The sequence below is a fragment of the Nipponia nippon genome, unplaced genomic scaffold (assembly GCF_047370975.1).
Source record: "Nipponia nippon isolate SJK-2023a ecotype South Korea unplaced genomic scaffold, ASM4737097v1 scaffold_3, whole genome shotgun sequence".
NCBI lineage: Eukaryota > Metazoa > Chordata > Aves > Pelecaniformes > Threskiornithidae > Nipponia > Nipponia nippon.
The window spans coordinates 97059469-97073641 of record NW_028262347.1 but is presented as its reverse complement, the minus strand read 5'-3'; the positions used below and the strand labels follow the sequence as shown (position 1 = coordinate 97073641).

General features: G+C 38.2%; 1 protein-coding gene across 3 annotated transcripts in view; it reads left to right on the top strand.

The window, feature by feature from the left end:
• Nucleotides 1–12778, top strand: part of NRG3 (neuregulin 3) — a 422606-nt gene extending 409828 nt beyond the window's left edge. For all 3 annotated transcript variants that reach the window (XM_087767347.1, XM_087767348.1, XM_087767346.1), the window contains 2 exons: nt 2105–2275; nt 7942–12778. In XM_087767347.1, the coding sequence (XP_087623473.1) occupies nt 2105–2275; nt 7942–8449 (679 nt within the window). In that variant the 3' untranslated portion in view covers nt 8450–12778. The remainder of the gene's footprint in view (nt 1–2104; nt 2276–7941) is intronic.
• Nucleotides 12779–14173: the final 1395 nt, after the last annotated feature.

Genomic DNA, 14173 nt, shown 5'->3' with positions numbered 1-14173 from the left:
CCCAAGCACCTTTAGCAGCCTGTAGCATCTAGTATTAGATGTAGCAACAAGAGTTTCAGTGCAAGTTAAAGAAGTACAGATAGGGCATTTATATGCATCTTTGCTGCAGTTTATACCAATTATCGCAGGCATACCTGTATGTGTTACAATTACATCTATCACAAATGCAAAACTTTTGTGAATTTGCATGTGCATGTTATTAGATGGGAGGTCATGTGCTCTCATCCAACAAGGAAGATGCACAAGGGCATCAAACCAACCACAATTAAAAATGCCTTTCTAGTTTCAAATATTTGCAATCAGTCTAAAGTCTGTTAAGTTAATCAGTTTGTTGACTTTTCTAGTACATTGATGAATATACTGCAATCAATAAAAAAACCCTGGAATTCATTACCCATCACAAATTATTCATTCAGCTGCATCATTTAAGATCCCCTGCTGTAATAATCTCAGACTCTCCTGAGCAGAAATTGTCAATTGTTTTGTGATGTGGTAGTGTTATTTTACAGAATATGAACTGCAGCTCACAACTGGAACTCAGCCTTCAGAATTGAAAGGCCAGTGCTTCGTTTTTTTTTAAAAAGTTTTTCACAGCCTCCTTAATAGCTAAGGAAAAATTTGTTTAAGGAAGCATCGAAAATCCTCCATCGAAAATAGAGGGAGTGCTATTGCTGTGAGTTCTTGATCTTTTCAATTAAAAAGCACCAGGAAAGTAGAAGTGTGGAAAAGAACAGAACGGAGACTGTGATGGAACACTGCTACCCTGAGCAGCAGGACAGAGACTGTTTAATTTCTTTCTTATGTTTTGACTTTGGGGAGAAAAGGTCGGTTTTAATGGAAATGTACGCTCCAAGAGAATTTGTCCAACATACTTGGTCCAAGCAAGAATTGCTTTGGGAGTAGATGTGGCCCTAACTATAAATAAAGTTCCCGCTAGGTATAAAATGCAGAATGCTTTTAAGTCACATTATAATAGGAAAAAAGAAACAAATTATCAAAAGTCTTTTGCAAAGCTGAATTGTAGCAGAAGTTGAAATTATTCACTTAACCAAAAATAATGATTCTTAAAATACATCTACAAAACCTATGTTAAAACACCATTAAGGATGTGACAGGATATTAGGTAATACATATGCATTTCTGAGACCTAGGAGATGTCAAGAGTAATAGGAGTAGCTGGAAAATGAATAGCCAGTCACGCTGTGCAGTACCATGACTTGTTAACAGGAGAAATAGGTTGTGTCTTGCCTTAATTCTGTGTTCCCTTATTTTTGCATTAGCAGCAGCTGAATTTACAGTTAATACACCAAAACTATGGATTCTAGATACCTTTTAATTCCTGCACTGAATGGAAAAAACCATTCTCCTTCTGAAACAGTATAAAATTGTTGTTTACAAAAGCAATTTTCTAAAATAAGTAGAAAACTATTACTTGTTTTTATCATATTCAAGTTTGTGTTATATCACATAAAGAAACAACGCAGTATGTATATATGTATAAAGAAGAAAACAATCAATGTATATAAAGCAAGAATAAAACAGTACAGAAAAGAAATCTTGTTCAATGTGGAGAAAACTGATGTCATAGATGGTTTCTTCAAGCTGCAGTTCATAAGCTCCACCTATATTCTTCACTTATATTTTTTCCCAATTTAATGTTGTTGTATCGGGAAGCAGGACCCCATAGGCTGACAGACAATACAATGGACTCTAAATCTAAGATTTGATTTTGAGCTCAGCTCTAGGTATGATGGAGCTGTGCTGTTTATTTATACTGTTTGAGGAGTCAACTCTACATAGCAGGATTATGGTATGCAGCATGGAAAAAAAGAAGCATCCTTCATCAAGTACAAGAAAACATTTACTATACCAGGCAATTATTTTCATTCCTAGAAGAGAGGTGGTGTATTAAATACAGCGTAAACAGCTGCTAACTGTGGATTATAGTACTATATTTCCATAGAGAATTTCTACTGACATCATAGACTGTCACAGCAAAGTTTATAAAAACAGTGATCCATGCGTTATTAATCCTGAATCTTTACTTTGCAGAAGTTTACGCTTGCTGTGATAATTTTTACTGTACTCTTGGTGTTGTTCCTAGAAGTCTCTCTTCATGCTGCAGCCCAGGACAAAAAAGTGGGATGCTACATAGAAATGCCTTTCGGAGGACTCCTCCCTTACCTCGGGGTAGGTTCAATGGAATTACAGGACCAGCATATCAACAGCTAGAAGAGTCAAGGATCACAGACCAGGACACAATACCTTGTCACGGGTAAGTAATACCATTACTGAAGTGAGCCAGTTTGTGAGTGGCTGCCGTTATGTGGTTAATGTGCTTTGCCATTACAGTCCTTCCAGTTGTAGTGTACTATGGATCCAGGGTTTATAGTACTGAAAGCAGAAGAACGTTTTTCGCGTACTGGCTCTTTGAAGGTAATATGTTTTCATTTGGCTGGCTGCTCTTTTTAAGCCTTTCAAAGGCTGTAGAAGGAGTGATCAGAACGAACTGTAAGTGATTGGCAACATTACTCTTTATAACTGATGCTTTTTCTAGTGGTGCCGTGATGTGCAGTTCTCGTAACTTTTGCATAGCATTTTTTTCTTCCCAGCACTGAGCAAATAAGAGAAAATAATTCAGAAGTCCAACTTTTATGTTTTTTTAAATAAATCTATGTACATTGCAAAGTATGTTTGCTGTAAACTAAAGACTGATCACTTCACACAGGTTTGTCTTTGAAAATGCACAAAGGATCCAATATTTTTCTGGTTTTAATTCAGCTTTTTAGACTATTGAATGTGAGCTCCAGCTGTACATAAGGTCTGTATTTCAGAAGTGCTCCTGAGCACCTACAGCTGCCTTTGAAGTCTTTTGCAATTGCTGAGATATTTTGCATAATATTTACATATCCCTATAGATTTCCAAAGACTCTCCAGAATCACTACAAACACATTATGTGTAAAAGTAGGAGCAATATCTGGAACAGAATGAAACAACACCAGTTTGGGCATGTGTAAGTCAGACCTCAGTGCAGTGAAGTGAATAAGAGTTACACTGCGAGAAGGCAGCTGTACGTTTTGGTATCGGAACTGGCTTTATGAAGTTCAGAACTGAGGTCACCTACGTGTTTAATTTTCCTCAGGGAAGAAAGGAGCTATTCTCACTATCCACTCTGACCTCCTGGGAAATGACAGCCACAAGTGCTGACCAAGAATAAGTGTCGTTACACGTGTGTGTCGTTGCACATGTGGGCACAAGCGCAGGCACATATTCCCCCCGTGCCTCCCCCCCTCCATGCTTTCCAACCTGCAGCAGGATTGCTCGGTCTGGGGTACTCTGTGAGAGGGGGACTTGGCTCACTAAATGTTTTGTAGCTGCATCTACCTAACAGAGTTGGCCACAGTAATTAGGAAAGAGAGAGACCAAGAACAGGGCTTATCTAGGAAGGGAGAAAGCAAAGCGGCAAAAGCTTTCGGTGTCTGGTGAATTCTTTTAAAAAGCACAAATTTGTCTCATACTTCTTTCATTCTTACTGTTTGCTTCTTCTAAGGAAAAACTGTTTATTACTTCTTGCAGTAAATATATTATTGTTCGTTTGTATGATAATGTGTGTATAATTCCTTACGAAAATTGTGACTCCAAATTGTGCTCTGAAGCTAATAGCTTTCTGTCTTCAACAGCAGTGTCTGGCCACGCAGGCTCTGGAGAGTACTGCAGCCTCTTTCTAGATTGAGAAGTGAGGTAGAAACCAGCGAAGCAGTCTTGTTGGGTAGTTGTATTTACTCTTCTCTAGGAAATCAGTGCATTATATTACAAGCATCATCTTGTACTGGCCTATATTTTAAATTTGCAGTTTTGCAAAAGGTTGATATTTGGACCAGACTGCGGCCCCTTCTGGCCTCAATCCACTAAAGCACTTCATCCGTATTTTGTGCGCTCGGGATGTCTGTAGAATTAGACCTTCCTCATATTGGCTCTAACAATGGAACCGTTCTCTGAAGGAGTCCTCTGAGTGCATCAGCAGGTGGTGTTGTGACAGGGAGTCACAGCAGCCTGTGTATGTCACAAATACGATACCTAAAGTCTTCAACTAGTACCCATGGAAATGAATGTTTAAGATGTCAACGTTAGGCATGAAAACAAAAGCAATTATTTGATCTTGTTTTATTACAATGTCTTTCCTGATGATGGTTTTTATGAAAATGAAGTCTTTTAAGAGTGTAACAAAACTTTTTGCAAGTTATTTTGTGTTGCAGTAAAGCAACCAAAATATAAATGTGCATCTTATCTCTGAACAAAAATAAAAAATAATTCACTAATTCTACTTTATACAGAATTCTTCTGACTTAGGAAGAGGTTTCCCCAAAATCAGATGGCTTTTTACCATCTAAACATCTGCTAGTTTCATAGTGCTGGTATTCTCATTAGATTTCCAGCCCAAATGAAAAGTTCCTTTGTTCCCTGCAGAAGTTACACTCCTTCCTTTCTTCTCCCTTTTCACCTCCATCTTTCCCTATAGGGCTGCACAAATCGAAGTGGTTTATCTCCCTAATTCTGTAAGCCTTCTGAAGTTCATCCATCAGCAGCTCTGGCTGAAGTTTAGTCAGATTTTGTATGTTTATATTTGATAGAAAAGAGGGTAATTTACCTGATTACTTTTTGTCTAATCCTGTAAAAGTGCTCCTCTTCCCATCCCACATTGAGAAGAAAGCTTTTGCTGCCTTCAAGAAACACCAGTTCTCATTATTTGCAACAGGATCTAATATTTGCAGAGTTTGAGTCAAATACAGCTAATATCAGTTATTTAATCGGTATGCTACTTGAAGGAGTAGAAAAACCTGCTTGAAATGAGGAAGTTAAAGAAAACAAACCTTCTCCATGCCAGTCGCATCTCAGAGACCAATTCGAGTCCCTGAGCGTGTCACGAGTTTACATGCGGTTAAGTGAACAGCAATTTGATTGCATGCTTTCAGTACCAGCTGTTTGCGTTACATGGTATGAAGTGTTAGTAGTAGTGCCTTATAGCCTGTGAATGTGTATATATACAGATATAGATGTGTTTATGTATACAAGACCCAGTGTGTCATATCTACAGGTAGAAAATGGGGTGTGTATATATAGGTATATGTGCTTACAAGGCTGAACCAAAGCCTGGTAATACCACTGGAATGACTCCCATTCACCTTGTCATCAGGCTCGTATACTGAACACCTATAGCAACAGGTCTTATAGCAAAGCTATTGGTACTATGCTAAATAAAAACCGTGTAGTATTTTAAGTTCTGACCCCTTCTGTCTCTCTTTAATATCTATTTTAAGGGGACAGTAAAATTATTATGCTTCTTTCAGTTTCATTCTTTAATTTAGACTCTTAAACACTGTATGAGTGTAACATAATTGCTGTTGCATATTTATAAATGTTTGAATTTCTTTTTTTGCTTGGTTTCAGGAAGAGGGTGGAGAGCGAGCTGCACTTTGAAATATGTGCACATGAATGAATTTATTCAGACAAAATAATTTTTCAGATTAAAAAACATATCTTTCTTAGGAGGAACTATAGTTCTAGGGAAGTTAATTATAGGAAAATGTAATTAAGATTCTGCAATTATAGATCTAAGTCTCAGTCTATTGAAAACAGCAGCAGTCCAGTGTCACAAGTAGAAGCATGGATCAGTTTGTAATTAACCAAAAGCTGGGTCTCACACGGTTTAGATGTAATATCCCCACTAATACCTTGCCTATTGCACATAGTGTATGTGCTTTAATTCATCCTCAGTCCTCCTTTGAAAGCCCTGTGAGCACAGGGCAGAAACATGTAATTCTGGCATAAAATTGGTATGTCTATCTGTACTTCAAAAAATATCATGGAAATACCCCAGGCATTGCATTACATGTTATTGTTGCTGCCAATTAGTTTTCAAAATACCAAGAATAATTGAATCTCTATTACAGAATTGGCAAATGTTACTGTTTTCTCACCAAACCCATTTTAATTCAGTCTTTTCTTGTTTTTGCTTATATATCATCCATATAATATATCCATTGCATGTGAAATTCATTAAAAACATTCACTCCCTTTGTTTTCAGGGTGCAGCCCAGAATATATTTAGGGCCCGAATTACCAAAAAAGGGAATAATGCAACTGATGCGATCTCTCCAGCTATAGTCGTTTGAACAATTATATAATAAGCAAAGGAAACAAGAATGGGCACAACCCAAAGGTCTGCACTGTTTTGTTTTCATTTATTTTTTTTTAATTGTCCTCCCTCGGGAATAATATCCCTGATCAGTATTTCATTCATACTGATTCTTGAAAACTGTTCTAAAAAGGCCCTCCATAAGTGGCTACAAGTGTGTCTAAGCATAGTGCAAATGTAATTAACCAAAAGCTGAGTCTCAGCTGGCTCAGACATAAAACAAATGCAGATGTATGGCATGTACAAGAAGTTCTATCACGTATCCAAAAAAGCTGCTTGCTATATTATTCCCCTGGGTCCCACTTCCCAAAGCAGTATCTCTTTCCATCAGATAGCAGCAAAGATCACACCACCTTCTCCTTATCGCAGAGCTCCCAGCTGCGTTTCTGGTCTTTTGGGGATGCCTGGAGAGTTTTCGTACAGGGGCTGCACAGAACTGCATGCGTGCCCGTGTATGGGTTAACATGTCAAGCAGTTGTACAAACACCGTGCCACCATAGACAAGTTAATTACAAGTCAGCAACGCTCTGCTGGAAATGAGCCTAAAGATATCTCCTCGTCTCTCTCCTGTCTGACAGCTCGCCAGGAGGATGGGGCCAAAGGAAGCCTTTCCAGTTAATTAGTGTTGTACGCTCTTATTGGGCTGTGGCTGTTTCATGCGTTTCACTTTCTTTTCCTTAGTTCTCTTTCTGCTAATGCCAAAAGCAGCGAGGCATGTATGAGTAAAAGGCTACCCCTAGTGAAGTCCAGCAGGCTTAAGCAGCTTTCAGAAAAATAGCCTTCAAGTCAGAGCTCAAAGCGCCTGCTTCCACACCAGATCTAAATGTTGCTTTCCTCATCCATGGATAAAACATATTAGACTTCACCATTAGCTTGCCTTATTAAATAGTGATATGATCACAAAGCTGATTATAAATAAAATATGTTCCAGTACTGAGGTGATGTCTATGGTGTTTGGCAATCATGACTAGTAGATATAGTAACTCTCAGAGCACCAGATTTCTTGTAAAACCACTTCTAAGATGGGAAACATCTTTTTTTTTTTCATTGTTTCCTTTATTTTATATTTAGTATACTTTCCATTTCTGTTTTCTAAGTATTTCCTGTAAGTGAAAACACTTTCTGATCAGAATAATGAATTTGGCTTTGAAACAAAATGGAAATGTTGATAAAAATTCGCCAAAGTTGCTGCACAATAAATAAAATTATCCTGTGATACATATTAATGGAGGATAAAGGATTTTTTTGGAAAACTCGAGCCCAATGTATTAGCTCTATCTCCAGATGAGATCTAAGAAAACAAATCAGGCCAACCTTTTTAAAGTGTTTTCCTAAAATAGCCATTTGACATTGAGAGTTCTGATGCTGAAGAAAGCATCAATCCATTTCCCCAGTTAGGAAGGTAGGAATGGAATTTCAAATTTCATTTCAAACAAAATTAACTGTAATACAGTGTAACTCCTGAAAGCTTTTTAAAAGGAATTGTCATTATTCTCATATACTGGTGTGCAAAACAAGGCCGAGAGAAAAGCAGGGGTTTGCCACCAGCAGATCTGAGAATCAAAACCAGGTCTCCAGAGTCTGTTGTTTTCCCCAGGGCCACACATTACCAAGTGCTCCTAGCGTGAGGGAAAAATGACATGTATCTTTTCAGCACAGTTCACTGAATTTCATACAGCGTTCCTGCTGCTGGTTGCATCTGACCACTTGATGTACAACAAAAACTTCTTTTTCCTCTTTCCAGGTATTCATCCAGTGGTTTAAAAACTCCTCAGAATACTTCAATAAATATGCAACTGCCTTCAAGAGAGACAACCCCTTATTTTAATAACATGGATCAGAAGGACTTGGTCGGCTATTCATCTTCAAGGGCCAACTCGGTTCCCATCATCCCATCTGTGGGCTTGGACGAAGCCTGCATGCAAATGCAAAATGTTTCTGAAGTAACAGGCATCAAATGGTGCAAAAACTCCTATTCAGCTGAACTTGTCAATGTGAGTTCCCCAGTCAGTAATTGTCTTATAGCAGAACAACACGAAGTGAAAATATTGCTAGAAACTGTGCAGGAGCAGATTCGGATTCTGACGGATGCGAGGAGGTCGGAGGACTATGAACTGGCGAGCGTAGAAGCAGAGAGCAGCGCGAGCGAAAACACGGCCTTTCTGCCCATGAGCCCCATGGCCAAGTCAGAGCGAGAGGCACAATTTGTCTTAAAAAGCGAAACGCAAAGAGACTCGGTATTGACCAAGTGACTTTGTGTGGGGGTTGTGGGAGGGGAAACAAGAGATCTGTGCATTCAATGCTTTGCTAAACATGAAGGGAGGAGATTAAATACAAATTATTTATATGCATTAATTTAAGAGCATCTACTTAGAAGAAACCAAATAGTCAATCGCCCTCATATCATAGTGTTTTTTAACAAAATATTTTTTTAAGGGAAAAGTTCCAGGAGGGATGAAGCATACATCAGGTGCTTTCTAGGCAGGATTACACATACAGTTTCAGTTACAGAGCATTGTACCACGGTCCCGTTCAGCTGTCCAAAGGCTTAGGCTATGCATCTTTTTTTTCAGTAAAGGCCAAGACCATTCTTAGGTTCATTTCTGGTTTCAGGGCAGCACTGTAGTGAGATGCTGGCCAGGGATTCAGACCCTGGGGAGCAAGTTCCATCACCCCAGCACAGACACAGTGCCCTCTCCCCCTCTCCTCTTGGTTCCAGGTTCATACCGTGGAAACAGGCACGCAGACGTCTACTTCTGAGGTCTGGTACCTACTGTGGAATATCAATAAATCCCTAAATTGAGCCAGATGCTTAACTCTCAACCTTACTTTAACATGTCAGTCAGCCCAAGAAAGTCAATGGAAACATTTAGGAGCTTTGGGTTTGGCCAAGTGTGGGGTGGGATTGGGGTCTGTAGAGATGCAGTGGTCAGGAGCCTGTGATTGCTCCATCTTCTGAGCTTTGGCTATCCGAGCTGCCTTGGTGGAGAGTGAGGAAGAACAAGAGAAAGTGAAAAAGTGTGTATTATGACAGGTTTGATATTGGGTTTTGGTTTGGCTTTTTTTGAGTGGGCACATAAACTCCATTGTTTGTTACCAGCCCCTTAGCATTTCTAAACTGTTATGCTTTGAAGACATTTGTAAGCTCTCAAGGAGCACTTCTGAGTGTGTGTGTATTTTTTTTTAACTTATTTTTTATTATGGGTTATTCAGAGAAGAGTCAGGGAGATCCAATATGATCAAACCCCAGCTGATGTGTCCATGCTGCCCTACTTTGTTCCCACTTCCAGTTCTCCAGTCACTTTAATTAATCGTGGCTTAGGCTTGTGAACTTTAAAGCTTCAACTGTGCAGATGGTTCAGTATGGGCAGACCCACAAGCATGCACAGATCTGATTCTAATGGGGCTATATAAGAGCAGATGGTTTCCACAAAATCACTCCCTGCAGGAGATCAAGGCCTTAGGGAAGAAATATCGCTTCCTGGTTGCCGTATCCCAATCACATTATAAGCATTTTTTGCATTTCCCTTCTTTTGAGTCCCTCTTCCCCTCATAAATTGTAACACAATATGCCAATAATGCAATGAATTGGGTTCAGTGGCACACACGTTACCGTTTTTATCAGTATTAAAATATCTGCTTATTCGTGGGGAAAAAGAAAATGAACTATAATAAATAATTGCTAAATAGCCTTCCCTGGTTAATGTCAGAAGATTGATTAAAAAAAAATTTACAGTATATACAGAATGTATTAAAATATTCCTTTGCAGCAAATTAATTGTTAAATTTATTAACGTGCCCCAGACCTTCCAGTTCACAAGTCTCAAGACTTCCCAAAATAGCACAATTGATCACGCAGTGCTGTTGTATGTTGAGTCAGAATAAAGCAATATTTTAACCTCTGTCAAGTAAATTTGGAAAAGAAATGCTGAAGGTGTATGTCATTTTCTTTTGTTAAGGCAGTAAAAAAAAATTACTATTCACAGTCTTCATTCAGCCAGTCTTATTTTGGGTTTCTTTTGCGGTTTTGTTTTTGTTTTGGTTTGGTTTTTTTTTGTTTTTTGTCTTGGTTTTGGTTTTTTTTTAAGAGAAAGTTGATGAAATTGTCTTGTTTACAGAACTTTCTATAGCTGTAATCTTTGCTGTGTGTTTTCAATAAAAATATATTTGAGGGCAAACTATGCTTTATGCCCCAGGATGGAGCATGCCTCGTTCGGACTCCCTTCTTCAAAGACACAGAGCTTTTTTTGTAGCAGTAGGGTGCAATCACTGTGAGGAGTGATCTCACCCTGACGTGTTTCTGCAGTGTGTTGTGGCTGGGCACACACTCACTGTGCATGAGCTGAGCTGACGGCGGTGGGTATGGCCCCAAGCCCACACTAAATAAACCCTCTGAAAGACAAGGTGTATTAGGTAGGGATCAGCTTCACATACCTACAGCCATGTGACTTCTGTCAACACCATTTACATCCTGCCAGCTCAGGACATGAGCAAAGTGAGCTTGCCTCTGCCCATAAGCCTTGCAAACATACCTGTAATATAAAAAAAATGGCTACTATATAAAGCTCTGATTCAATAATTTCTGAAGTGTGATCAAAATTAATTAATTGCTTACCATTAATTTCATCAAGAGATGGTCTCTCTGCAATAATTGCAGAATCCTGCCCCAATAGATGTTTCAAAATTAAATCTTTTCAATCCAGATGTGGGGCTGCCTTGCCCCCAAATCCTACCAAACTGTGCAAATTCACCTTTGGCTACGTATTGGAAACACACGGCAAGATTCCTGTTGAAGAAAGAACCATATCATAAGCAATGCCTTTATGGAAAGAATGTGTTCACTCAGCACCCCTGAAAGACCCAGAAAGAGGGGAAGAGCGATGTATTTAAGAGAACTAAATGTTTGACTGAATGACAGATGAAGATCTGAAATGGTGAGGATATCTTCAGTTCATGTTAGAGATGCGATCTTGTACTCAGCAAAGGATGTGTGACTGTTATATGTTAACTGTTCTATTCAGTTTTCAGCATGTTTGAATAGAGAGATGTTAATATTAACCATATGACAGACTAGTGTATTATTTGTAAAGAGTATCGCTTCAGATCCTATTGAAACTGTCATTGTTTGCAGAGGAAAAGAAAAAGGGTTGAAAACATCAAACTAGGTAGCCTTAATGTCATTTGTGTGTTTCTCTAACACAACTATTTTCCTCCGTGGACTCTCCTATTTTACAGTGAATGGGACAACATTTTCTCTGAGGTCTGGCAATTAATTATGTAGAGGACACAAAAGAAAGTTGTACTGAAACAGCCGAAATGGTAGGCCAAATTTTGCTTTATTTCTGACCCTAATGGTCCCATTGAAGTCGGTGGATCAGAAGGTATGAGAGTCAGTGCAAAATGCAGTTCATTCCTAAAATTATATCTGTTCCCAGCCTTCGAAACAGACTGTAATCCCCCTAAAAGAGTCTCTGAACTCAGTCTTTTACCTGTAACATAATTAAAAGTCATATCTGACCTATGAAGTTCAAGTGTAGTCTGGTGTGAAAATTCACACATGCAGCATTACACTTGGGTAAACTGGGAGAACAGCTAATTAAATAAATTGAACTTTCTCTGAACTGACCAGAGAAAGCCTGTGTCTCTTCAGCTGTGGAGCAGAATTATGAGAGGTGTATATTCTGATCTTTTTTTTCTTTTTTTTTGTGTAGAATTTCTTCAAAACAATCCAAAATAACCGTAAAAAAAAGTCAGTAGAATGATCCCAGCGTTTAAAACAGGAAATGTAGGTGAGTATGGGCACATTTCATAGCCTTAACCACTGAAGAACTCTTCAGTACATCCATGACCCAAAGCTGAAACATTCTAATTCTTGCAGGATCATGTTTAGGTCAATAAACACATCCACAAAAAAGAGCTCTTCAGAATGATTTTGGTATCTAGCCACACTCTCAGCTGATGTAATCAATGCAGGAATGACAGTTTATATTAATAGAGGATCACATCCCAAATCTCTTCTACTGAATGTCCAATGTAGTGTCACAAAGCTTAGTAGCCTACCACATGATGTAAGAACTTCTGCACTGATTTATGGAGCTACCCTCATTTTGCTTATGAAAATCATACTCTTATCAGTGTGTGAACACCCTCACTAGAATACGGTACAAGGTTCGCTGGCCGAGTGATTGGTTTGTCATGACTATCTTTCACAAGGGCTGAATATCACTGACCAGGCTCTAACAGCAATGAACTTGCTACCATGTGGCTAATTCCAATGTTATTCATCAAAATCCTACAGCTTTAGGTTTAAATTTTGAAAAACAATGAGTCAATGGCATGTGCTTATGACCAGGCATGTGCTAGATGTCCTCCTGAATCCAAATGTTCAATCCGATAATACATGTCTACTTCTCATGTAAGTAGGGAAAAAAATTGGATTCTTCTTCCCAATTCATCCCCAGCTTCCTTTAGTCTAATTTTGGATGTTACTTAAACATTTCTTACTCTTATAAGAAATTATGAAAATGAATACCAAAGAAGAACCCTTTCAGAGTCTTAGCTGTAGTAAATAAAATTACAGCTTGAAGGAGCAGACCTGGAATAAAAACTGGTTTTGAAAATGGCATAAATACCAATTGCTTTCAATAAAATGGAATTTCCCTATAAACCGTTTTTCACTTGGGAAAACAGTGAGCTTATATGAAGTGATTTATTATCTTGGCATGAATTTAAAATGCTCATCTTCAAGCAGATTGGGAAAAAGCAAATATTTAGTATAAATTTTTCAGCTTTTGTGATTATTTTTTTAATGTTATTTCAGTAGCCTGACAGGTAAATGATCCCTTTATCTGTATGGTCTGACACATAGTCTTAAAGGTCTTCCCTGTCCCTTTTTGTGGTCCAGATGCTGGACTGTTAGATTTCCTCAAAGAGAATGAGATTTTATCTAAATTATATTAAAAAAGGATTCATAGAATAATATAGTTCTTTATCCTGCTGAAAAGATAAGGCGATGCAAACTTTTTTTCTTTTTGTACTGCATTATTACTGTAAATTCATAGTGAGATTATGCTCCCTTTGTTTTGATGTCTAATCACATGAAAACAACTGCTACACCCAGTTTTCAGGTTTTAGACTTGGCTCTTCCAAATCACCATATCAAACAGGAGTTTTGTATTTTAAATAGCAAAGTTCATACGTGACATATAAATGAAATAGCTACAACAGCAGTAAACTTATTAATAAGGTGGGGTTTTTGGTTTTTTTTTTTCATTTTTATTACATAGCAATTAGTGGATTGGGCCATAGAAAATGGTAGTTTCTTGCAAGAAATACAGTCATAGAATATATTAATGGCAATGGAAAGCCATCGCTGCAGCCCAGAACTGGGAAATCTGCAGTGGAGGAGGACACAGTCACGCTGTGGAGGGTAAAAGTGCTGTCATCTTAATAGTAAAAAACCAATCTATTCATCTGTTGAAACTGCCAAAAACTTAAATTACCTGAATTTATTAATGATCATGTTGGTAGTATTTGAGAAAGGGAAAAGGGGAAGAAATTTCCAAATTCATAATGCTTGTACTGTCCCTTGGAACAAAGTAATTATGTTTTGATTCTTTATTATTAGAGCATGGTTTTCAGAGTCTGCTGTAGGGACAGAGAGACCACACAACACTGACAGGCTGCACGGACCCTTACTTTCTTGAAAAGATTTAGCAGTCTCCTCTTTGGTCAACAGTCCTGCAAACAAGGAGCGATTTCCTAGTACCCCACGTGGCTATTCTTGTAAAACTTCCCAGATAAATAACAAAGTAAAAATATAGCAAGATGACCTATAATTTTTTTTATTATTATTATTTTTTGCTATGAGGAACTATAATATTTTATAGCTATAATGGAGAGGGGTTTATTGCTGACTGAATAATGTAAATAAAGTATAGGATATAACATATGCAAGTGGCATGGAAATCCTGTAT